Genomic DNA, 24,952 nt, shown 5'->3' on the forward strand with positions numbered 1-24,952 from the left:
TGAGGTCAGAAAGTACTTATCACTATCCCCAAGGTAGGAAATGGAATGTTCTCAGGTAATTCTTTTGGTTTAATGGTAGAAATAAAACCTGATTGGATTGTGAGTAAATAAAAATTTAAAAGGAAGATTAGTTGAAAAAAAGTCCAGTGAACAACATACAGAAAGCACAAAGCCCCTGAAGGAAACATACTTTGGCCTTCATTTTACTATGCCAATTAATCAAACCATTTTATTCTTTGTATAGTGTCATATTGAGTTTTCACCTGTTCCAGATCACATTTGTCTCTCTTTAACCTTAGAATCTTCATTCTTTTTCATGGCTGCATCTAATAATCTAGGTACATACTAATAGAAGTAGATATGTCTACATTTACATCATCTCCCACTACTGAACCACAGTTTATGTGTTTAATTTTAATTAATCTCTACAGCCTATTCCTTGCACTTCGTTCTGCCAGGTTTCACCAGATTTTTGTATTCCATTCCTTCACTCCATTCCTTTGTTCTATACAGTGTTTTTTACCAACCAAAAAGTACAATTCAGTTACAAGAAAGAGGTCATAGGAAGTTATTGGGTAAAATATGAGTGGTGTGCTGACAGTGAAATTGTACAAACTGATAAAAATGAAAGGGAAATAGGATCACTTTGAGGGCATTTTAGGATAATAATAGAAATTTTAAAATTGATTACAGACTGGAAGTTTTTGAATAGAAAGGCAGATTGAGTATATTCCAGTTACTTTGAGATTAAATTTGGGGGGGAGGGGAAGTAGTTATGCAACTGATTAGATAAGCAGAGAATAAACATTATGAGCTGAGTGAGGAATGGAAGCAGATATGCAGTAGAACAGACTCATGAAAACCCATAAATTGAGAGCAAGCACCCTGAAATGACGATCCAGGAATAGGAACCTAAGGGTATGAGAAGAGTCTGGCAGGACAATGCTACACAGTAGAACAGCCCCAGCTCTAGCAGTAATAACCAGACCAACCTTACTGACTCCTTCAAAGAATAGTAATGGATTTGTGATGTATGATTTTCCTTGACAAGAAGCAGAGTTGGCTCTTCCCCATTATTTGATGTGTATGCATGTAACTTCTGTGGTTTTTTTCCTTAGTGTATTTCAGTTTGCTCAATACAGAGTCAGATTTACTGGACAATTTTTGTCAGGTTGTATGCTGGAGGAAAACACTTTTTTTTAAAATACTAATTTTTCCCATCTTCCTTCTTTTGTTGAAGAAAGGTCAATGTTACACATTACTCAGAATTACATTTCTGCGTCCCCTTAGAAGAGTAAGGTGAATGCTGTCTGGGCAATTTTTCTACATACTGCTTTTCTATATTTTGTTTTAAAGCATCTTTTATTGACACTTTAAGACAGTTCTTCTAAGAAGGGCTGCAACAGGGACATGAGTAAGTTTTTCCATAGAGAAGAATAGTGCAAGGAATTAATTTGATATTACTTCAATGACTGTTTCTGCCAATTGCATCTCATACATGTCAATGATCCATCAGCACTGCAGACTTTTTAGTGGCTGTCTGATGTGTTTGAAAAGATTTCATCAGCAGTGCATGTATTTTTCCCATAACTTTTTCAACTTATCTTGTGGTTTCTCACTTGACCATAATGTAACTATTGATATCTTTTTACATTTTCTTCATTTGTATATGACTTGTGGTGAATACAATATTCTCAGTATATTTTCTATTGGCAGGCAGGTGAGTTTAATTCACTGAGGAATAAAATTATTCTCTTTGTTCTTTGAAAATTAAAAAAACTATTATGTTAATCTTTGACTACACTAACTTGACAGACATAAAGTGTTACGGTACCACCTACTGGAAATAGCAAGTATTCTTTCTGTCTTCAATGTTTCTTTCATCTTTTTGAACAAGAAGTGTAGGTACAGAAGTTTCTCAGATTTGAGCAAAATATTATGTCCATATATGTGAATTTTAGAATGCTTTGATGGTCTGTGTCATATGGTTGGTACTCCTCTATCAACCTATAAAGCCACTTCTCTGGGATGGAGGAGGAAAAGGCTTGGTCAAACCTAATTAACTGATTCTCGTTTTGTATATTACACAGTTAAGCCAAGGAGATGTGATCAAGCCACAGCAAAGGGATGAAAGCACGGTCTTTCCAGTAATCCATCGACAATATATTTATTTCTTTTCAAGTAAAGAAAATAAAGAAACATTTATGACAAATCCCATCAAATATATTTGTCAGCCAAAACCTAAGCAATCTGTGCCAGTAAAGATTGCAATTGTGGGACTTCCAAAGTCTGGAAAAACTACAGGTATGAGCAGTTATCTATTTTAAAAAATCATTTTTTAATGACTGAAGCTGTATCTGTCCTTACTGCTATTAGAAAAACATAAACCATTAATATGGTTGGTCATCCTGCTTTTCTTGCTGGGCACAGATTCTGTTAGTAACATTCTGTGGTGTCTCATTTGACAGTCTGATAGTTATGCATTGTTCATCTGAATTTTATCCCAGATCCTTAAGATGTTAGTGACCTGGACTTGTACTTAACTGGACTTATGCTATTTATACCCTTTGTTGTATTATTTTATAATTTTCTTACTTTTTTGAGTCAATATAAGCTAATGTAAAATGAAGAAATAGTCCTAGGATCAAGGATGAAGACCCCAAACTCCCCATTCCTCAGTCTGTTTTGAAATTTCTAGATTAAAAAGCACCCAAGATTTCCATCCCTCTCCCGTCCCTTTCCTCCTCCATGACTCTGTCAATCCACACATTTCTGCTTTTTACTGGAGGAGGGAGGAGCACATTAAACTATAGTTATTGATTAGAATAGAATGTTAGGAAGAAAAGAGACAGGTTCAAATGATTTCATATTTAGGATGAAATTTTAGCATATTTCCCCTTTCCTGGATAAATGAGGTAGCTGATGGGCTGTTCTGTAAGAGGAACAGCAATGGAGGCATATTTTCTAACACACACTAATAATATTGACTATATCTGCTGAGATTTGTTCTAAATTGAATAGTGTTAGCATGCTCTGTGCATAAGCCAGATTGTGTAAGTAACAACTTACCTTCAAAGTTGTGACTTGAAATGGAAATATTTTGCAGTTGCCCAGAGACTCGCGAGTGTTTATGGGTTCCTGCGCCTGTCCCTAGGAGATGCCATCCGCTTTGTGCTGAACAGCCGGCCAGAGAGCGAGCTGGCACTTAAGGTACAGTCCCACCTTCTCCAAGGACTCACCGTGCCTGATGAACTGGCCATCCAGGCTCTACATGTGGCTCTGCTAAATCACATGGATAATCCCACTGGGTAAGAGTTTTTTTGGGGTTTTGGGGGTTTCTCCAAGACATGTCAGTCTCTTCATAGGCATGGATTCCCATGTTACTGCTGTAGAACAATTTCACTAAAACACATCAGTGGTTTCTGCATAAAAAAAAAATCTGTTCAAAAGGAGATTTTTTTTTTTAATTTTACAATATCTCTGGGAAATGAGACTGAAGCAGAATTTTCTGCAATTTCCAAGTAACTTTATTTCAGTACATCGAAGTAATATACTTTATGACAGTTACGTTTTTTTTCAGCCAATAGGCCAGAATCTTCTACTATCCTTTGAGAACTACCATTTGGTCTCTCTTATACCAGCTCCAGAACCAACTTGGACACACCTGATTCTCTTTGATCGAGCAGGCTGTTTCAGTACTCGGGGTTTTTTTGTTTTCTTAACAACTCAAGTTATTAAGGAGGAACTGAAACCAGTGAGTCTTATCACTTCATTCATAGGTAATCCTAGGCTCTTTCTCCCCCACTGAAACATCTTTGAAACTGGGCAGACTTAAAAAGCTTTATCATCAGTATTTCATGAAATTCAACTTCTCTCCTCAAAAAAGAGAACTGTTACAGAGAAAGGCAATTCTGCAATAATCTCTGAAAATTATTTGTGCTTGAGATCAGAATTCTTTCAGCTTCTCTTTGATGTTAAATCCTGGAATATTGTTTCAGCATATTTTGTTCCAGTATTTCCTAATATGTAAAAACTATTCTTCTTCAGTATGATTATAAAAACTCTTCAAATACTGTAGTAAATAATTGTACTTACCACTTTAAAAACTGCTCCTCCCAATCCATATGGAGACTTCTCATAGTTAAAATTATGTTTCAGAATTGTTCATGTGTCAGAATATTAAAGTACACCATTTTTATAACTCCCAGCCATCCACTTGCCTTTTGCCCTTTGTACATTTCCTTTTCTCATTACTATTTCTTCTTCTGCCTACTTGATTTTTTAAATTTGGTTGTAAATTCTTAGGAGTGAAGAATGTGCCTGTCAAGTGAGAGCAGTGATAACTTCATGGCATGGGTGTAGACTTTTGTCTCCATGGAAAATGTACTAGAAATATACATAGACTCCCTGGTTGATTGGAAACTCACTTCTTAGTGAGTTTCTTCAAAACTATTTTTCTGCTTCTGTTTGCGTGCAGAGTTGTACTGGATGGATATCCTCTAACAAGAGCACACGTAAATCTCTTGGAATCAACTAGGATAATTCCAGTGAAAATCTTTGAATTAGATATGGATACAAAGGAAGTGTTCAGAAGAGCACTGCTGGATAAGGAAAGATCAAACCGGTAGTGATACTCCCTGATAGAATTTTTTTATTTTCTACACAATATTGTAATATCTCTATTTATGTGTCTCAGTGCTATACCCAGAGATTGTGTCTAACCTGGAGCATAACTCAGCTGTCTCTGAACTCCACATATGAAAAACATGGGAAACATTCCCTCTCCTTTCTAATGCTTTGATTTCCATAGAGCAGAAATAGTAAGGATGTAAGGTGTTTGGGGCATGCTCTGGCCAGACCCTTCAATTGCAGGACTGAGATTACAAATGTGCAATGCTGTGCACCCACTGCTTAGTTTAAGTGGTTTAATGCAACTGTACATCAAAAATGTTACCACTTCTCTCTGGTGCTGAAATTTATTTTTCATCAATTATTATTATAAAATATATTGATACTTCATCTAATAAGCTGTCTTTTAAAAACTTAATCAGAGTTCTTTTAAAAATATGAAACTTATGCATATTTAGTAGTGTACAGAATTCAGGACTTCTAAGCCTTTCAATTCAGTTCATTTCCTTATTTGTTCTTCTGAGAAGATAAATAATCTGTTTAAAGAGCCATTGGTTGTTTTTGAGGAAGAACAGTAAGTAGTTTATAAACAGACAGAGAATGAAAAAGAACAGAACATTCACCTTAAAATTAAATTGTGTAAGAACCTGTTTCTCATTAGAGGAAGTGTTTCTAAGAAGTTCCAGATAGCTTGGAGCATTATTGCATGCCTCTTTCATTTTGTCCTTTTCTTTTTGTCTCTTTCTGTTTATCAAGTAATCAGTACAATGTTAAATTGTTTACTAAAAGACTAAAGACAATTTGCATTGCAAAAAAATTAAATCAAAGATGTGTTTTTGAAAGTATTTACTTTAAACTTCATCTTAAATACGAAACTAATTATATTTCATTGGCTTAAGTACAAATCAAATGTGCAATATCAGGGTACCATTTAATGGTGTATTTGTAGTGTATGTCAGGTAATATGTGTTGATACATTCCAAATCCTTTGCAAAATAATTCTTGAGTTGTATTTGGGACATAAATAGGAGAAGTTTTGTTCTTTGTTTTTGAACAGGACTGTCTGATCAAAGTACACTGCTTTTCAATGTAGCTGGTGGTATTCTTAAAAAGAAATTTGTATTTCTCAAATATGTTCTACAATGTCAAATAAGCAAAATTTGGTAAAACGAACTTATAGTGAATTCTAGAATTTACACCTGAAATTCAATGAAATTATCTAAGCCTCAGATTTAAATCACTGTTATTTTTCATTGTCTTTAGACCTCCTTATCCTGAACATGACAGCCCACAGATTCTAGCTATTAAAAATTCCTGCTATAAACAGCACATTGATGATATTAGAACTTACTATATGAAGGAACATCAGAACTGGTGTGTGATTGATGCCAGTCATAGCAAATGGAGGGTCTGGAAGACCGTTCTGCAGAAAGTTCAGTCGGTTGTTAAACAAATCCAGATATACCTGGAAAGAAGAAAAGAAGGTAAAAGAAAAACAAAGTTTCCCAGAATATTTATTTCTTTTAAAAGCTGCAATTTACTATGTACATTGAAAACTTCATCTTTCTGTGGATGAGGCTAATTCTTGGCCACATACATACCCTTAAATTCTTCAATCTCATCTGCAGAGATCTTGAAGAGATCTCTTGAAGAGTGAAGGCAAAGCCAACTACAGGGCAGTCTGAGGCCATCTTCCCAAGAACAGGGTCACACAAATCTGCTAAAGGAAGTCAGAGTCCTTGGTCCATGGTAGATCTGGCATCACTGGGTAGTAAATCACAAAGAGTACCCCAAAGGTACAAGGGGAACTCACACCTTCCCTTTACTATTACTGAAGGAAGAGGAAGGGATAGAGAAGATGTTAATTTAAAATCTAGAAATAAGCTTCAATATGCCCTCTGAGTTAATTTCTGTGCTTTGGGAAGAAGATCACTTTATTCTAAAATGGCACAGTTCCCACTTGACTTTTTGTCTGTCAGCACTGGTTAGGATTAAATATGCCTTTTAAACATGTCTGTACTATTTAACTAGAATTCCTCTGAAGGGCAAATATACTTCCTTATCTTTATCCACCTTTTGGGTTTAATTTTTACAGCTCTGTGGCTGCACCCATCTTAAAAATTGGAATCATAGTAAAAAAATATTAAAAGACACTTAACTTTTACACATAAAGCTTGAAAAAGCATGATTTTTAAGTAATTTGGTTTTGAGATGACATTTTATTAAAGATTTTGAATGTATTTCCTCCTGATAGACTGTAGCATTTGCAAGATATGGTAGAATAAAGGGGAGGCTTTCATCACACCTTGTACTCGTTTTCATCAATATAAAGACATAAAATAATGGTTGAAATGTCCCTTAGTAACACAAAGGAGTGAAACAATAAATCATAAAAAAGAAGAACAGACTAATAAGCTGAGCATGCAGAGTATCCCGCACCATTAATAATTATTATATTTCTTACATGCTAAAAAATGTTATTAAAATTAATTGGTAAAATGAGTTACAACTTCATTTCATTATCAAATTGATGTTTTAGTTCTCATTATCTCACATAAATTTCAAATTATTGCTTTCTACACTGTAGTGTAAAATTGTTTGATGTTTCTATGTCTCTCATAAATTAAACATTATCATTAATTGCTTTCATTAACAGGAAAAGCAGCCAGCATTGCTGGTTTATGTATCACTCCCCAGGAACTGCAGGGGCAGCTGGGAGAGTGTGGACAGTACTGTCCTGTCAGCCTTGCAGACAAAGGTGAACTGGTTGACTGCTCTGTAAGCCCCTCACTGGAGTTTGCTGCAGAATTTCAGGGGCGCTACTACAGAATGGCTTCACAGGAAGAACTGAAAGTGCGTATCAAAAAAGCAGCTCAAAATGATGGGATTATGGGAAGAGGGAACATTGTTGCTTAGATTCTTTGATTCCATACAGAAATAGGTAATATGCAACTTGAATTAGACCACTGTTGTTAGCATTCAAGCTTTTGTTCTGCATACTTCTGCTATCACATGTTTCGGCCGACAAAATACAGCACAAACACCATTAAACTAAAGCTCATCTTACAAATTGTCACAGATCAAACATTCATTTGAAAACAATAACTTTCTCCTTTCTTTATCTGTTGTGGAGAGACTGAGTTATAAAGTGGCTTATGACAGCAGTAGATAGTGATGGATGGTGGGTGAATAGTGACTACTTCAGCTGAGAGGAGGTTGGAAAAGAAATTACCCAAGAGCAACAGCAATGCCAACACACTGTTGCATTGTAGAAAAAATAGGTATCTAAAGTGTGAGCCAGTCCTCTGGAGTTTAACAGTCCTACAGTGCTTCTTTCATTATTATAAAACCTTTTTTTTTTTCCTACAGAAATTCTTGTGCAGACCTGAGGTTTATGTATCATCACTGGCATCTCACCCTCTGCCACCCCCGCATATGCTACCAAAGAAATTGACTGAAGCAGAAGTGAAGGCCTTATTCCCTGTAAATCCTGAAATGCAGGGATACTGTCCAGTCACTTACCTAGATGGAAAACAGAGGTATGTCACTAGAATTTTCATAATCTGAATTACAAAATATGTGTCCTATATTAATGCATTAATGAGGAAATCTTTTCAAAGTACTTTTTAATGTTGTTCAGGGTTTGGACAGGAAAAGCAATTACAATTCTCTACATTGCACCTGTGGCTTTGGAAATCAAGATAAAATCACCTTTTAAAAGTTACATGGCTACAGGATCTACAAGAATCTGTGTTGGCTTGGTGTCTTTCATGATGAAGATGGACAGATATAGTTTGAATTCTCTCTATCATAAGCCTTCAAAGGTTAAAAGAAATCTCATAAATCCCTAGTAGATGCAAAACTACCTATTATGATTTTTGTAGAGATCCATAAAGCTCTACCATAAAGTGACACAGATTTCCTCAGTGTGCAAGAATTTATCATCAGAGGAGAACCATAATAGCCAATTCTATGTTATCCCTTTTTAATCTCCTGAACAAATATGATTGACATTTTAAATGAAGGAGCTTTAAAGAAGCACTATAAAAGTTCCTTAATAAGCAGATTTTGAGGCAGAGACTTCATGAGATTTTTAACCTTGTAACTGTCCATCATGTAGTGGAAACTTGGATGATCCAATTGCTGGTATTTTTTGTAGTTGCTACACTTGCTGAATTACCAGAAGGCTACCAGTAGCTCATGAATTTACTCTACACAAATTATGTTTTATGTTTTCTGTGAATGAATTATTCTTGTTCCATCTCTTCAGGTATGAAGCTTTGGTGCCTGGCAACATCGAGTATGCAGCAAAATACCAAGACAAGGTATATATTTTTGAAAGTGATGAAAAACTTCAGACGTTTATGAGGTAAATACACTAACTGCATTTTAATCTTCAATCATGTCACTGTTCATACATCTTAAAAGTGCTTACTTTATATCTGGTTAGGTTACCAGAGAAGTACGGGAATCTGAAGCTTCCCCATAAACTCCCTCCAAAAAAAGAGCCAATGCTATTAACTACACTTCCTTTGCCTGGATACCTTGAACAGGCCAGTTTTTGTTTTTCTATTTTAAAACACGATTTTGTGATATATAGCATATCCCACTCAGTTGTTGGTTTTTTTTTTTAATTTTTATTTTTAATGCATTTGAGTCTTATATTTATTAATGAGATTATATTAAATTGAAAATGTTTTAGTTATAATTGAGAGTAATTTTTTAAAGCTTTAAAATGACAGATGTTTGTAGCTTTAATGGAAAAAATACAAGGCCGTCAGAGAGGGATAATAAGCTGTAGTATTATATGATAGATTTTCTGACTTAGTTGTTTATCATATCTTGTAGGAGCACATTTTGGTTTGACTTTTAACACCAGCATAGACACAAACTTACTTGGAAAAATTTAAGAGTAGTTTGATACACTTTGACACATGAATAAATAAAGAAAAATGATTCATGGTTACAGCCCTCCCTATTTTATGCTAATTTGTTATCTTCTACTATTCACCAACTTAGGATATCACCCTGTATGGTTAGATCTGCATTACAACAGGATAAGGCATTGCTCAAGATTTCTGTAATGGTCTTTTAAACCTATTTTCTTTCTTTAGGGAGTTGCAACTTCTCTAATAAAAGCTCTGCATGAAGTTGGCAGCCTTAAGCCAAAGTTTCCATTCCTAAGTGTGAAAGAAACTGCTCTGCTTTTTGTCTCCTTCCATCTAAAAGGTAGTGTGTAAAATAGCATGCTATAAAAATAACTAATTGTATAAATGACATATGTCCTCTGATACAATATAGATAGCCAATCAGTGTTCATATTTGCTTTTCTTTAGAATTTCTGTTTGGGTTTTTTTCAGCCAGAGATATCAGTTGCACGTAATAATCTTTAATAGTTTGCAGTCAGCTTAACTATTGCCAGCTTTCTCAATTTCAGTGTCCTTGTCTGCAGCTCTGCTATAGCTTTGGGCTGGTTTCTGGTACTGCTGGAGATTTCTGGAGCCAGACTGACATTTCTTTCAACCCACCACTTTTGTCATTTATAAGCCAACCTGTTCACTGGGTGAACTTCGCCTGGCCTTTTGTATTTTACGTTTTTACTTATTCTTTTAGATAATACCAATCTTAATTATTTTTTCAAAGCTCTTCACATCCTGTGTTTCCTCATGTAGTTTCCAGAGCCCTCCAGAATTTTCTTGAACTGTCACAGATTTTTTTTTTTTTTGCTAGCACAGCTTTTTGAAGGAAGACCATTGAACAGGGCAGGCACATGATTAAGCCCCAGTATAAATGTACAATTCCTAAGCCACCAAACTGCTTTTATACTGTAGTTTGCTTCATTTAAAAAGGTTATTTTCATTCTATTGTTAGCATGGCTTTGCTAACATAAGGAAGCCCATGCTAGGAATGTTTTGCTCAAAAATTGCAACATTAAATCATTATTAGTAATGGATGATAAACCAGAAGGGTTGTGCAAGTGCAGAAATCTCTTTTTTTCATGCAGTGCCAAACAGTTTGACCATAGGAATCCAGGAAAACAAGTTATCTTCTTCTAGCACTGGGTAGGACTGCTTCCAGCTTTAAGATATAGCATTCCTGTACACTGACAAATCACTCGAACGTGAGGAAGAACTTCTTTCATGTGCTAGTGACCAAACACTGGAACATATTTCCCAGGAAAGTTGTGGAGTCTTTATCAGTGGAAATATTCAAGAGCCATCTGAACACAATCCTGTGCCATGTGCTCTGGGATGACCCTGCTTGAGCAGGGAGGTTGTCCCAAATGACCCAATGTGGTCCCTTTCCAGCCTGACCCATCCTGTGATTTTGTGATTAGTTGCAAATACAGAATTATTTATTATTGTGCATCTCTTCAGAGTAGTCATGCCATTCTTGATTTAAAAAATTGATCAAAGCACCTTAAATTGTGGTCCCCTGGAAATTTCATCCTATTTCTATGTGAAGTTAGACCTTCTCATCTTCAATTAACATCATTCCCCAATCTCACATTTAAATAGGGGACAAGAAGCAGGAGTTTAGTTCCTGCTAAGGAACTAAAGCTCCTTCAGCCATACCAGACCTGGTCTATCCCCAGGATGTGCCACTTTGGGTTGTGTGCCACACTACCCTAATTTGTCACTGCCTGGAGTTTCACCAGTATCTAACAGTCTGAGAAATGAGAAGTTGACAGCAACTGGGCATGTTTGTTGTGTCTTCTTTAAGAAAAGCCTGATCCTTTTGATTGTCATAGCTATTTGGAATCAGGAACTTTCTGAAATACCAGGCTTGATCTTTCTGGCTTGGCACCAATACTCAAGGTGTTTATCTGTACCACAGGTGATGCCAACAGAAGTAGACTTGGTCCCTTTGAAAAATTTCTCTAATGTAATTCCATAAAGTTTATAGGAGACACTAACATGCTGCTTAAATTCTTGCAGCACACAACCCCCGGAGCTCAGAGCCGGTGCGGCAGATGTACAGGAAGAAGCTGCTGCAGTTTGTGGAGCACTGCCAACTCCTCCCGTACCTGGGGACTGCCATGAGGGGCCCGTACCAGGAGCCAAGAGATCGGCCCCGTGGCTTTGATGACAGACTGCAGACGTTTTTTTCCCTGAAAGGCACTCGCCCTACTTTTGTGTGAACCCTGTATTTCCACTGATTAACACATGGAGTGTTGCCATGAGGTACCAGCATGGCTGCAACATGGCCTGCAAATGTCACACGTTCTCGGGCCAGTTTTTTAACCATGAAATCTTAGAAATAAAATCTTTTGTCTGAAGTTGAGAGATATCAAGCTACCAGAGAGCGTCCAAAGGAAAGCTATGACCATAGTGAAGGCCCTTGAGGGAAGCCATATGATGAGCAGCTGAGGTCACTTGTTCTGTTCAGCCTGGAGGAGACTGAGGGGACACCTCACTGCAGTCTACAGTGCCCTTGGGAGTGGGAGAGGAAGGGTAGACACTGAGCTCTTCTCTGTGGTGCCCAGCGACAGGACGCGAGGGAATGGCCTGAAGTTGTGCCAGGGGAGGGTTAGTTTAAATATTAGGAAAAGGTTTTTCACCCAGAGGGTGGTTGAGCACTGAACAGGCTCCCCATGGAAGTAGTCACAACACCAAGCCTGACAGAGTTCAAGGAAAGCATTTGGCAGCGCTCTCTGGTACACGGTGTGTTTTTGGGGACTGCCCTGGGCAGGGCCGGGGGCTGGAACCGGATGATCCGTTCGGGCCCCTTCCTACCCGGGCTGCTCCGTGATTCCGTGCTCAAGTCCCGCCCGTGCTGCGCTCCCTGCGGCAGCGCAGGCGCGGTGCCAGCCCCGGCCCGGAAGTGCAGCGGCGGCGGCGGCGAGCGGTGAGTGCCGAGTGCTGAGTGCTGAGTGCTGAGTGCCGGGCAGGGCGGGCGGCACCGGGCGGGTGCTCCGGGCCCGCGGCTCTCGCGGGGCAGCGCCCGCTCCCTGCTGCCGTCCCACGAGTGATGCGCGGCCTTCCCTTGGGGAGCGGCCCGAAGGGCTCACACGGTGCGCGGGGACGGCGACTCGCACGGTGCCCTTGGTCGTAGCCGTGGCGAGGCCCAGCCCCGGGCCGTGCGCTGCCCCCCGGGAGCTCATGAGTCCTTCCATGGCTGGAGCGGAGCGTGTATTCGCACGCACTGCCGGCAGCGTGCGGCCTTCTGCGGAGTACAGCCTCACTCTGTGATGGTGGGGGGTTTTAGGGAAGTTGCGTGGTTTGGATTTTGCAGTCAAAATACTAATGCTGTCACCTCCTGGTTAAACATCGACGTCCTTCATGCGATTAGAACTCACAAAACACCCACTGCCTTGTCTGTGTGGAGGGTAGGGGATGCCTGCAGGCAGAGTTGGCAGCAGCCGTCCAGGAATTCTTATATTGCACGATAAGGCAGGTTGGGTCACACCTGCAGCTGTGCTTTAAGGTGCTCCAGCAACAAACATCGGGCTCACATGCTTTGGAAATGAAAGCTCCCAGATAAAACAATTTGACTCTGCAGTGAACTATTTGGTAGCTGATTAGGGCTAAAGAATTCCTTTTTCACCATCTCAGTAGCATTTAGGTATCATCTGGAGGTAGTGTCTGCTGTTTGGTGGAGCATTTGTTCAGGTCATTGAAACTGTTGCACTAACTGAATACAAATATGTACATTTATGTGTGTTTAATGTGACACTTGTATTATCTTTAGTTTAGCTGAGTTTTATAAATAGGACATTTCGGGCATATCTCTCCCATAATATTTGGTGGATTCTTTTGAAATTGATGGATTTTTTTGTTTATTATTAATTTTTGCAAATTTACTGTTGAAGAAGCCTAGCAAGACAAATTGATCGTTAACAGATAACCTTAATGAGCCCTGTATTAGACAGAACCCTTCAAAACACTGCTGTTTCTGTGTTTGTATTACCTACCTTCTTAGGCTGAATCTTAGTAAAGTTAAAAGTGTTGGAAGTGTTAAAAAAGTGAAAGTGTTTAAAAAGAGACATTTTCAGAACGATAGATGGGAGGTAAAAGAGGTTATGAAGTCCTGCCACATTGATACCAGTGAAGTTTTATCACAGAATCACTAGGTTGGAGGAGACCTTTAAGATCATCTAGTCCAACCCATGTCCTAATACCTCAAATAAACCATGGCATCATTTATTACAGGATTTCCTAGCTTGTTCCTGAGTAAACTACACTGATCAAACTGCAGTTGACCTTTTTGTTTCCAGTGTGGTGGATTGGTGCTGGCTGGTCACCAGTGCCCACCAGAGCTGCTCCATCACTCCCCTCCTCAGGGGAACTGGGAACAAAGGATATAATAGAAGCTCATAGGTTGAGATAAGAACAGAGAGAGATTACTCACCAGTTTCCAGCACAGGCAAAACAGACTTGACTTGAGGAAATTACTTTATTGTCAGTGAGATCACTGTCAGGTAATGAGAAATAAACCCAAATCTTCAAACCGCTCACCCCACCTTTCCCTTCTTTCCAGGCTCAGCTTTAGTCCCAGTTTTCTCTACCTCCTCCCACCAGCAGTGCAGGGGGATGGAGAATGGGGGCTGCAGTCAGTTCATTGCACACTGCCTTTGTTTCTCCTTTGACTCCTCACACTCCTCACCTGCTCCAGCGTGGGGTCTCCCACAGGAGACAGTCCTTCCATGAACTACTTTAGCCTGAGTCCTTCCCATGGGCTGCAGTTCTTCACAAAGTGCTCCAGCTTGGATCCCTTCCATAGGTACATTCCTTCAGGAGCAGTCTGCTCCAGCCTGGGTTCTCCATGGGCTCACAAGTCCTGCCAGCAAACCCGTGTCAGTGGGGGCCCCTCTCTCCATGAGGCCATAGGTCCTGCCAGGAGCCTGCATCAGCCTGCTCTGGTGTGGGTTCCTCCAGGGGCTGCAGGTGGATCTATGCTCCACCATGGACCTCCATGGGCTGCAGGGGCACAGCTGCCTCCCCATGGTCTGCACCAGGGGCTGTGGGGGAATCTCTGCCTGGAGCAGCTCCTCCTTCTGCACTGACCTTGGTGTCTGCAGGGCTGCTGTTCCCACAGATTCTCGCTCCTCTCTCCAGCTGCAGTTGTGCACATTTCTTTCCCCCCTATTAAATCTGTTGTCCCAGAGGTGATACTACCATCCACTGATGGGCTTAGCCTTGGCCAGCAGTGGGTCCATCTTGGAGCCAGCTGGTGTTAGCTCTGTAAGACATTGGGGAAGCTTCTGATAGCTTCTCACAGAAGCCACCCCTGTAACTGCCCCACTATCAAAGCCTTGCCGTGAAAAGCCAGTGCTGTACTAAGGAGCTGTGACCAAGGAATTGTTTCTGTCTGATTGTTTTAGTTTCAGAAGCTAGGGTAGCAAATTCTTTTAGATAATACAGGGTTCACAGTACATCAGAGATTAAAAAAATAGGCAGTAATTCTAAAAAACTATCTGTAGCCTTTTCATAGGATTTTAAAATACTTTTTGAAGAAATTCCATATCAGCAGTAGTGTTGATTTTTCAAAAGCTCAGAGGATTCAGAATTGCTTCAGAAACTCTTGAACTCTGTTACTGGTATAACAAATGATACTTGGGTCTTATAATGCCGACTGTTAAAATAATTTTTTACTAAAGCTATTCTGTTTTTCTAGGCACCTCCTGTAATATTCATAATTAAAATGGCAAAAACAACTGATCCTTCTGAGAAACTGATCATCCACTCCAAAGCTCACAAAGATACCATTCTAGCTAATTTTGAGGAACAAAGAAAAAAGGATTTTCTTTGTGACATTACTCTGATAGTGGAGAATGTGCAATTTAGAGCCCATAAAGCTTTGCTGGCTGCCAGCAGTGAATACTTCTCAATGATGTTTGTAAATGAGGATGAAATAGGGCAGTCAGTTTATATGTTGGAGGGAATGGTGGCAGACACCTTCGGAGTTCTGCTAGAATTCATTTACACTGGTTGCCTCTGTGCCAGTGAGAAAAGCACAGAACAAATCCTGGCTACTGCACAGCTGCTGAAAGTAACTGACTTGGTCTGGGCCTGTACAGACTACCTGGAAAGCCGCAGCCCAGGCAGTGCATTGCCAGCTCCAGCTGAAAGTGTAGCCTCTGTTGTTGCAAGTGACAGGAAAAATGATGATCCACCAAAGCGAAAACGGGGGCGGCCAAGGAAAATCAAGATTGTCCAAGAGGAAGAAGAAGAAGAATCAGGAGCAAATTCTTCTGAAGATGGGCAGCTGAGAGAGAACAACTCTGTGCAAAATGAGCAAAATTATATGAAAAAACACACTGAAGTAGGAGAAACAGTTGCCAATGAACAGGCTTCAGTGAGGAAAGATGGAGAAGAAAGTGAACCTGCTTGTGGCTCAGAGGCTGCTGTTAATCTATCAGCTGAGAAAGATGAAAACTACGATCCCAAATCTGAAGGAATACAGAGCACTCAGAGCCGTTACAGCAAACGTAGAATAAGGAGATCAATCAAACTAAAAGATTACAAACTTCTTGGGGATGAGGATGAGGAAGGACTGGCAAAGAGAGCTGATGGAAAAAGAAAGCGTGTGGGTTCTGAAGCTCGCTGTAAAGACTGTGGCAAAGTATTTAAGTACAGTCATTTCTTGGCTATTCACCAGCGAAGCCATACAGGTAGGCCTTGACAGACTGCTGCTGCTTTTGGGTTAGATTAAGGAATGCTGCCAAAGGCAAGTGACTCTTGAGGTGTTGGTTGTTGACTACAGCAAGAATATCCAAAATAGCATGCTGGTCCGAATTATGGTTTGTTCTGTGTCTGCTGTTTTATTCTTGTCAGCAGATCTCAGAACCTTTATGTCTCACCTAGATTTCAGAGTAATTAATAATTTCATTGTTTAAGCACTGAATTATATGGCAATAGTGAAAGAATTATTTTATTCCTGTGTGAAGCTTGCCTCTTTACCACTAATCGAGACTAATTTTTTCAGTAGCTACAACATTGCAATGCATCTCACTATCAGCTTAGACTTTCTAGTGAGAAATGATGCATCTATGCCTAAAAATGTTGTCTTTTGCTTTCAGGGGAACGCCCTTTTAAATGCAGTGAGTGTGGCAAAGGCTTTTCCCAGAAGCATTCTCTTCAAGTGCATGAGCGGATGCATACCGGGGAACGGCCGTACACATGCACCATTTGCAGTAAGGCTCTGACAACAAAGCATTCTCTTCTGGAGCACATGAGCCTACATTCAGGTAAATACTTCAAGGCAAATGTATCTCTGCTGCAAGAATTTGCCTTTCTGAAAACAAGGTACTTCTGATTCATCTTGTGTATACTGGTGTCACATTCCACTAAGGGAAACTGTGAGGAGTTCTTTTAAAAATGGATAGTTGGATAGTCAGGAACAAAATAATGTCAAACGAGACAAACTTTGTATCTGAGATTCTTTTATTGGTAATGAAAAAACCAAAATGAAAATAAGTTACCCTGCTAAAGAGAGTTAGAGAAGATAGAACAAGAGGAAGAAATATGGGAGAGGAATGGGAGGAGAGAGGGGAGACATAGAGGGAAGAGGGCTTTACCACCAGAGGTCGGGGAGTGCCGTCAAGGTGGGGGATGTGGATGCTGCCAGCCTGGGCACGGCTCCTGCAGTGACAGGCAGCTGGACACAAGGTGAGGGGTGCTCAGGCAGGAGGTCCAGAGCCCTGGACACAGCTGTGGCAAGGATCACAGCAGTGGGCTGGCTGGGAGGTGGGCGGGGTTGGACGCAGGGACATTGGGACAAAGCAGACAGGGAAGTGGTCAGGCACACAGGGAGGCAGGACAGACACAAGGGTGAGCAAGAGCCAGCGAGGGCAAGAGAGCCAAAAGGCACACTGGGGCCAGGGCAGAAAGCATAAGACTCTAAAAGCGCCAAATCAAAACCAAGTTGCAAAAAGCCCCTCGAATCACCAAGCCTCAGAAGCAAAAGCACAGTCTGACAAAAGCCCCAAAACAAAAGCCCAACTCAAAAAGCAAGTTTGAAAAGCCCTGGGACTTGTGACACAGTTACATTTCATGCTCCGGCTCCTCCGAAAGTCCACCTGCTGACAGGAGACCATTGGCCCAGTCCAATGTCCCAGTGCAGTCCATTGGCAGAGACCTTTTGCCATCTGACTGGAGAGTGTCTCTGGGGTACAGTGTCTTCAGTGTTCCCCTCCTGATTGCCTGTCCCATGCCAGACATGAAGTGGTTGCCAGGAAAGGTCTCCCCAGAGGCAAGGCTTTCCTCCATCTTTTCCCAGGTGCCTCCTGGGCGTGGCTCATGTGCAACCCCTCTCCCATGTGCCTCTGACAGCCATTTTGAGGCAAATCAAAACTGAATTGGGTCCTCACAGCTGACTTTTGTATTTTATTTATTTCCTTACATTTACTTTGGATTACCTTTTAATAAGTGATTTTCTCTACAGGGCAGAAGGCTTTTACCTGTGATCAGTGTGGGAAATACTTCAGCCAAAAGAGACAGCTCAAGAGCCACTATCGACTACACACAGGTATAACAAGTTTGGGTTGAGGACCTGGCTTACAGTCCATGCTGATTTGTCCTCCTAAAGATTGACTTAGGCTGAAAGTTCTTTCTCGGTGATGTATTCAGTCTCTGCTACCTTGGTGTGTCCTGTGTTGGACAGGTATAAAACAGTGAATAGGGTGAAAAAGACATGATGGTGTGTAGTAAATGCAATGTGTAGGAAAGTGTTTAGTTGAGAAGGGCTCTTATGATGATTAAAAATTAGTTACACTGTATTTGACATACAACTTCATTATTTTAGCCCTGCTGTCCATGCTATATAGAAGCTGTGAATTGTATAAACAATTATGTCTGCTGCCTGGTATGCAAATTGCATTGTAGTTGCCCACTACTTTGGACTAGTAAAGGCATACAGGCTTTAGGAAGTGTTCTTCTCACTTCTGGAATGGGATGGAGCTACAAAAAGAGGAAGTGGTGGAGAAAATCAGAATTTACAAAGCTTCAGAATTTAAAAAGCTTCAAGTGAAGGTGTTTTTGGGTAGGAGCAGGTGTCAGTCCCCTCTTTTCCTGTGGTAATACTAAATTGAGAAATAGGAGTGTGACAGTTAAGATAGGGAGGAGGCAGTGAATCACCTTCTGTTTTATCCCTGTATTATAGCAAAGTGGTTATTTTACAGGAAAGTGCTTTAACAAAGATCACTGAAGAGATACAGGGGATCACTTATGCACTGACACTTTTTTTGTTATTGCGACAAGGCCGTTCACTGCCGGAATGCAACCAGTGTCGTCGCAAATTCATGGATGCAGCTCAGCTAAAGAAACATCTAAGAACACACACAGGTAATGTTGTACCTTGAGTTTTGTGGGGTTTGTGATTGTTTTTTTCTTGAAGTTACAGGGACAAAAAGATGTTAAGCAAATTACATTTGTCTCTGTGGCATGAACTTCTGCTCTACTTGTGCATAATGATGCCTGTGTTGCTAATGAAGAGATTTGACATCAAGAATGCAGGAGCACAAAAAAGCTTGTGTTACAGCAGCACAGAAGCAGTGCCTATTACAGGAAGAGGGCTTTTTTCCCCAGTTTTATAAAACCTGCTGCAGAAAATGCCAGTTAGCTTTCACATGATAGAATCCTGGACTGAGAATTCAGTTTGTTAGGAGAGTTGTATCCAGCATGTATCAGGCTTGCAGTGAGCTGACAAGCAACAGAAGGTGTGTGTCCTAAATGAGTTGGACACCTCTGTCTGTGAGGGATGGGTGCTTATGAAACGTGCTGTGACCAGGAAAATAATTATTTCCATTTAGCTTTTACTGTGCCATGATAAACCAGATGTTGAGAGGAGATGGGCTGGGAGGGATGATTTAATGCAAGTGCGTCAGGGGGTGTTTTAAGAGATTTAGAGGGCAGGCTGGTAATGAATCACTGGATAACAGAGATAAAAATGTTGATCTATCCTCTCATAATAGCAAGGCATAAACTTCATAAAATACTTCTCTTTGAAGAATAAGTTCATAAGGTGACATGTGAATAATTTTGTCTTTTAAAGTAACTAGAAACAGTGGCAATTGTTTCCTCACAAAATCAAATTATTCTTAAGTGTGTTGCTTGCAGTTGTAATGCATAACTCATTCTCAAGCATACTTTATCTCATTCATTTCCTTCTCTTTTCTAAGTGAAAAAGATTTAAATTTTCTGGGATATGCTAAGGCCAAAACTTGTCCTTCTGGGAGCTTTTGGTTATCCAGAATAGTGCTAGCATATGATACCTACATAATTTTGTATGGAGAACTCAGTGTTGACACACACAAGAGTTTTGTATCTGAAGCTGATACAGCTCTCTAAATGTAGTGGGATATGAGTTTGGGGTGGGAAATGAGAAGAGGAAGCTTACTAGCAAGGAAAGTTGCAAAAATATATGAGCTAAGCTGATTTTTAGCATAAACTGGCTTGCAATATATTTTGCTACTAGAAAAGACAGGCAAGATACAGCCAGTATTAATTATATAGAAATAATAATTCACCTGTCCCATCCCAAAAGCAAAGTACAATTCCAAGGCATTTGGGGGACAGGGGTTCACATAGATAGAACTGTTCTACTTTGGCAGGAGTTTGGTAACACTGTTGTAACAAATACTGTCTACTTGGGAAGTTACTCCTGTTTTCAGTAGCAAGCTGGGACTGGGTGACCAAGGTCCCTTCTGACCAATGTTTCTTGTTCTCTCATCCTTTATCTATGCCCTCCAAAGCCACATGAAAGCTGGTAAGCATTGCAGTTCTATGCTAAATGGGAAGCTTCCTTGGAAACTGGCTGCTTCCCAATCCCTGGATTTGGTGTGCTTTGATGGTGTGAATTACCACAGTGGTGATCTGGATTCTCGTGTCTGGTGTCTTAAAGAGCCTCAGTGCTACAAGGATTTGTTATGGTGTGAATTAGGATTTGCTTTGGTTGGGTAGTATCTGTTTCTTATGAACTTTCTTATAATTTAATTTGGCCTCTCTGCTTCTACTCAATTATCATCAAAATTCCAAATGCACTGAAAAAAACCCCAACAAATAAAAAATCCCCAAACAAACTCACATTTTATTTAACTCATGATAATTTATTTTTTTTCTAACTGGTGTTTCCAGACTATCATAGGCCTAGTGTGATGGAGCCTTATAGAAAGCCAGGCAAGTTGTTAAGATAATGGCCTAATTTTCCAGCTTTGGAAGTTTGGGCTTACTCATGTGGATGGTGCTGCACATGAACGTGGCATTAATGCCAGGGTTCAGGGACAGCCTTTTTCAGAGTGTTTCTGTTCCATGTAGAACACACACATCTGTGCCATAGGTACAGCTTTTTGTTGCTTTGGGGGCTTGGATCACCTAATTCTTCATCTTCAAAGGGGAGAAATGCTAGAGCTGTACATTTAAAATGTTATACCCTCATTTTGACTAGTGAGTTCATTCAGTTTTGGATATCTGCCGAACCATGGCAGAAGTGTGAGGAGCCATCAGTGCACGCTTGATACTGTATATGGTAAAACACAAAATGTTTTTAATGAATTGATGAAAAGTGCTATCTCAAAAGGAAAGTCACATTTCTTTTTGATAGGTGAGAAGCCCTTCACTTGTGAGATTTGTGGCAAATCATTTACAGCTAAAAGTTCACTTCAGACTCACATTAGAATTCACAGGTAAAGTATGTCTTATTTTCATTACATTCTTTAAAAATGCGACTTGTAGTCTTATAACTAGAAGTAGTGCTTATTTAACTGCAGAACGGTCAGGACTTGTTTGCATTTTGAATGATTGTTAAAAATTTAACATTTTTGCTTAATCTATGTAAGGAAAAAATTGGTAGTGGAAAGTACTGAAGTCCTAAATGCTCATGCACCAAGATATTGTTAGAGTCTTCTTTGGTGTTTTGTGTCTGTTCACTGACAGTGTACTTACTGCTATACTATTTTTGTGAAAATTTTACTGTACGTTTTGTTTAAGAGCAGAACAGTAGCTATGGTGTATCAAGGTTGTTGGAGCATTGTCCTGTTGTCCCGTGAGCTATCCTGTCTCTTTAACAGCATTAGTTGTCTTTTACCCCTGTCAGTGCAGTGCATTGCATAAAGACATGTTAGATTTTAAATCACTGGAGAACTGTTGTCTAAGAAAACATTTCCAGTAAAATTTCTTGTCCTTTTGACACAGGCAGCAAGTTAGGATTTGGAAACTTCTTTTTGGTTTGAAGTCCACACTGTTAATGAATGTTCTTAAAACGGTCAGTGCTTAGAATTGTGCTATGTTGTTGCATTCTTATCAAGGTCTAGCAGCATAGAACTTGTACCTCTGTTTTTATCAGAGTAAGGCAGTTCTCGCTGTAGCTCTGGAGTGTATAACAGTTTGTGATGTCAAATAGAGATAATCAGGAGATCAAATAGAGGATGTTTTTAACACTACCCTTTAAGTACTTACAATTTAGAAAAACAATGTAATCATTTAAGTATTTTATTACAGAATAAGTTTCAGAAAGCAGCATTGTCAAAGTGAATATTTTAATGAGATCAAGTTCTTTCCTTTTGCAGAGGAGAAAAGCCATATTCTTGTGATATATGTGGAAAATCCTTCTCTGATTCCAGTGCTAAGAGAAGACATTGTATCTTACACACAGGCAAAAAGCCTTTTGCCTGCCCAGAATGTAGTTTGCAGTTTGCTCGTCTGGACAACCTGAAGTCTCATTTGAAAATTCACAGCAAGGAAAAGCAGTTTCAGGAAGGCAGCGCCGCCCCGAGCGCCAACGCTCATCCGGAAGAAGTGCGAAACATTCTCCAGCTGCAGCAGTACCAACTTGCCACCTCGGGAGGGCAGGAAATTCAGCTGCTGGTTACAGATGCAGTACACAACATCAACTTCATGCCCAGCCACAATCAAGGCATCAGCATTGTGACCACAGAAAGTGCCCCCAGCATGACCACAGAGCAGGCTGCCAACCTCGCGCTCCTTGCGCAGCCGCCACAGCAGCTGCAAAACTTGTTGCTTTCAGCTCAGCAGGAGCAAGCAGAACAAATTCAAAGTATCAATATGATTGCAAACCAAATAGAGGCTGCCCAGCCTGAACAAATGCATGTCATCACTCTTTCCAAGGAAGCGCTAGAACATCTCCATGCTCATCAAGGACAAAATGAACAAATCCACTTGCCGGGATCTTCACATCCAGCTCAGCACGTGCAGCTGGCTCAGGAATCAAGTCAGCAGTCTCGCTCTAACCATGACACAGTTCCTTCCCATCAAGTCAGTGAGGAACAGAATCAAAGTGCACTTGTTTCTGAATCCCATCAGCAGCCTCTGTCAGTGAATGAGTCATCTCCTGAGCATCCTATCCAGGGACAGGCTTTCTGAAATGCTTGTTTGTCAGCAGACGGCTGGGCTAGAGAATGCTTCTCATCCCAGCAGGGATTACATGTGTCACGTGTGGTTTTCTTGCAACATAAGCTATCCAAAGATGCACTTCTTGGTGATTTTGGATGAGTGACTCAATTTCCTTAACCATATTTATTTTAGACTACTTTGTTTTTCTGGATTGGTATTTCTTTACCATACTTAGTCCTCACAAGTATCTCACAAGCAATTAATGTGGGGTTTTGTGCCTCATTCACATCTCTGCCTCCTGAGGAGATATTTAGCCCTTATTTGCATTTCTGAGTGACTCTTCAGAGAAGTTCACCTGGCTGATAGGAGAACAATGTTTAGGACATCTGTGGATCACAAAGTACCACTTCCCTGACAAACTTAATGTTATACCTGAGCTATTGTCAAGCTTAAGACAACCAGTACTTTTTGCAAAGCAAACACCATATTTCTTCTGTTTAATGAGCTATCTCTCTGCAGGTTAATGTATTATTCTCTATGTAATCATTCCCTGAAGTGCATTATGAGTTACTGACTACCAGATTCATTTGGTTTGAGTTGAAACTGTTTGCAGCCTTTAACTAGCCCTGAATCTTCCCTCCTGTTTACCATGTGCTGTACACATCTTTCTCCTCAGAAACATTTAAGCCATTGCACTTGAATAGTGGCAATGAGATGCAATGGTTACACTGGAGAACTGAAACCCCACACATTCTGCTCTGTTAGTTCTGCCACTCACTCTCTGTGTGACTGTGGGCAAGGGAGTTGACCTCTGTGCCTTATTTCATCATCTAGTAAGTGGGGGATAGTGTTCACACATTCTGCCAAGCACTTTGAAGAGCTCTTGATGTTGAAAGTACTGTCTCTTGAAGTGCAAAACCCTCTTCCTGACAGGATTCTGTCTAAGCTTAGGAACCACTGTATATTTAAAGTGTTATTTTTTGTACTTTTGAAAGAAGAACATAATCTTACTTTAATATATGTTAAGACTGGTAATTGTTTATGTGAGGATTCAAACAATGAAGAGCATCACTTCAGAACTTAACAAGTTACATAAATGGGGCACATGACTTAAAGTTGTACAGCTATTTTTGTTGACTAAATTAGATGTGTACAGATTGTTTTCAATGACTGACTGCTAACAAAAAAGATTTAACATGGTAATAAAATGCCTTGCCAAAATACATGCTTTCTGTTTTCAGGTTTGACTACTGGTAACACCTTTGCACTGGAGTGTTAAAATCCAGATAAAATGCCACTGTTAATTAAAAGAACATACTCAATTGTCACTTCAGCTTTAAAATGTCATATTTGTGATTTATATGAACGTTTATGTTACAACAAACAAAAAATTCTAAAAAACATGGTGAATTTAAAAGCAAAATTACCCACATTTTTTATATTTTTTTTTTTGTTCCAAGTCCAGATTACTTGGCCTGCTCCTGACTGCATGCTGCAGAAGTTTGGCTAAGTATCTCCATGTGGTCAAAGTACTGGATCACTTTTATATGAATGGATCATGATAAGGGTAGACAGTGGGAATAAATCAATGCAAAGGTGTTTAGGCTTTTCACCTTTCCTCTCAGAATGGAGAAATAAAATTGGCATCCATTCTGCCACCAAAGTGAACCAGCATATTCTGCAGTTCTGCCTGAGAAGCCTGAAGTCCAGATGTTGTAAGAGCAGATAAATAAATACAGTAAAGCCTGTTACAACACTTATGACAATGTTGCTGATTAATTGTATAAGCTTATAGTAAATATTCTGGCAGTTTAATCCTAAACTTCTGCTTTTATCTAAAACATTGTACAGTGCAGCCAGACTACTGTGTGGTCATAAGTTTTCAGGAACGTGAACAGAATTCATTGTCAGCCATATATTTATGAGTCCTGAAATGCTTAAAAACAGGTTACAAGCTAAATTCTGAGGCTACCAATCAAGGAACTGTTCAATACTTTTCTTCTTCGAACTTTGTTATGTTCGTTATGCAGTTA

The 24,952-nt window shown here is 39.9% G+C and overlaps 2 protein-coding genes across 2 annotated transcripts in view; both read left to right on the top strand.

Annotated features, from left to right (window-relative positions):
• The window catches only part of AK9 (adenylate kinase 9), a 59,300-nt gene extending 47,392 nt beyond the window's left edge, over positions 1–11,908 (top strand). Inside the window, exons 27-36 of the mRNA XM_059469079.1 lie at positions 2,091–2,304; positions 3,107–3,308; positions 4,478–4,624; positions 5,893–6,113; positions 7,286–7,482; positions 7,999–8,168; positions 8,900–8,998; positions 9,080–9,186; positions 9,748–9,858; positions 11,568–11,908. Of these exons, the coding sequence (XP_059325062.1) occupies positions 2,091–2,304; positions 3,107–3,308; positions 4,478–4,624; positions 5,893–6,113; positions 7,286–7,482; positions 7,999–8,168; positions 8,900–8,998; positions 9,080–9,186; positions 9,748–9,858; positions 11,568–11,770 (1,671 nt within the window). The 3' untranslated portion in view covers positions 11,771–11,908. The remainder of the gene's footprint in view (positions 1–2,090; positions 2,305–3,106; positions 3,309–4,477; positions 4,625–5,892; positions 6,114–7,285; positions 7,483–7,998; positions 8,169–8,899; positions 8,999–9,079; positions 9,187–9,747; positions 9,859–11,567) is intronic.
• Positions 11,909–14,114: 2,206 nt separating this feature from the next.
• ZBTB24 (zinc finger and BTB domain containing 24) lies at positions 14,115–24,657 on the top strand. The gene is made up of 7 exons (XM_059469633.1): positions 14,115–14,352; positions 15,247–16,243; positions 16,652–16,819; positions 18,016–18,099; positions 18,831–18,914; positions 21,172–21,253; positions 22,136–24,657. The coding sequence occupies exons 2-7, from the start codon at positions 15,274–15,276 to the stop codon at positions 22,947–22,949; spliced, it is 2,202 nt and encodes a 733-aa protein (XP_059325616.1). The 5' UTR covers positions 14,115–14,352; positions 15,247–15,273; the 3' UTR covers positions 22,950–24,657.
• Positions 24,658–24,952: the final 295 nt, after the last annotated feature.

The sequence above is a fragment of the Ammospiza nelsoni genome, chromosome 3 (assembly GCF_027579445.1).
Source record: "Ammospiza nelsoni isolate bAmmNel1 chromosome 3, bAmmNel1.pri, whole genome shotgun sequence".
NCBI lineage: Eukaryota > Metazoa > Chordata > Aves > Passeriformes > Passerellidae > Ammospiza > Ammospiza nelsoni.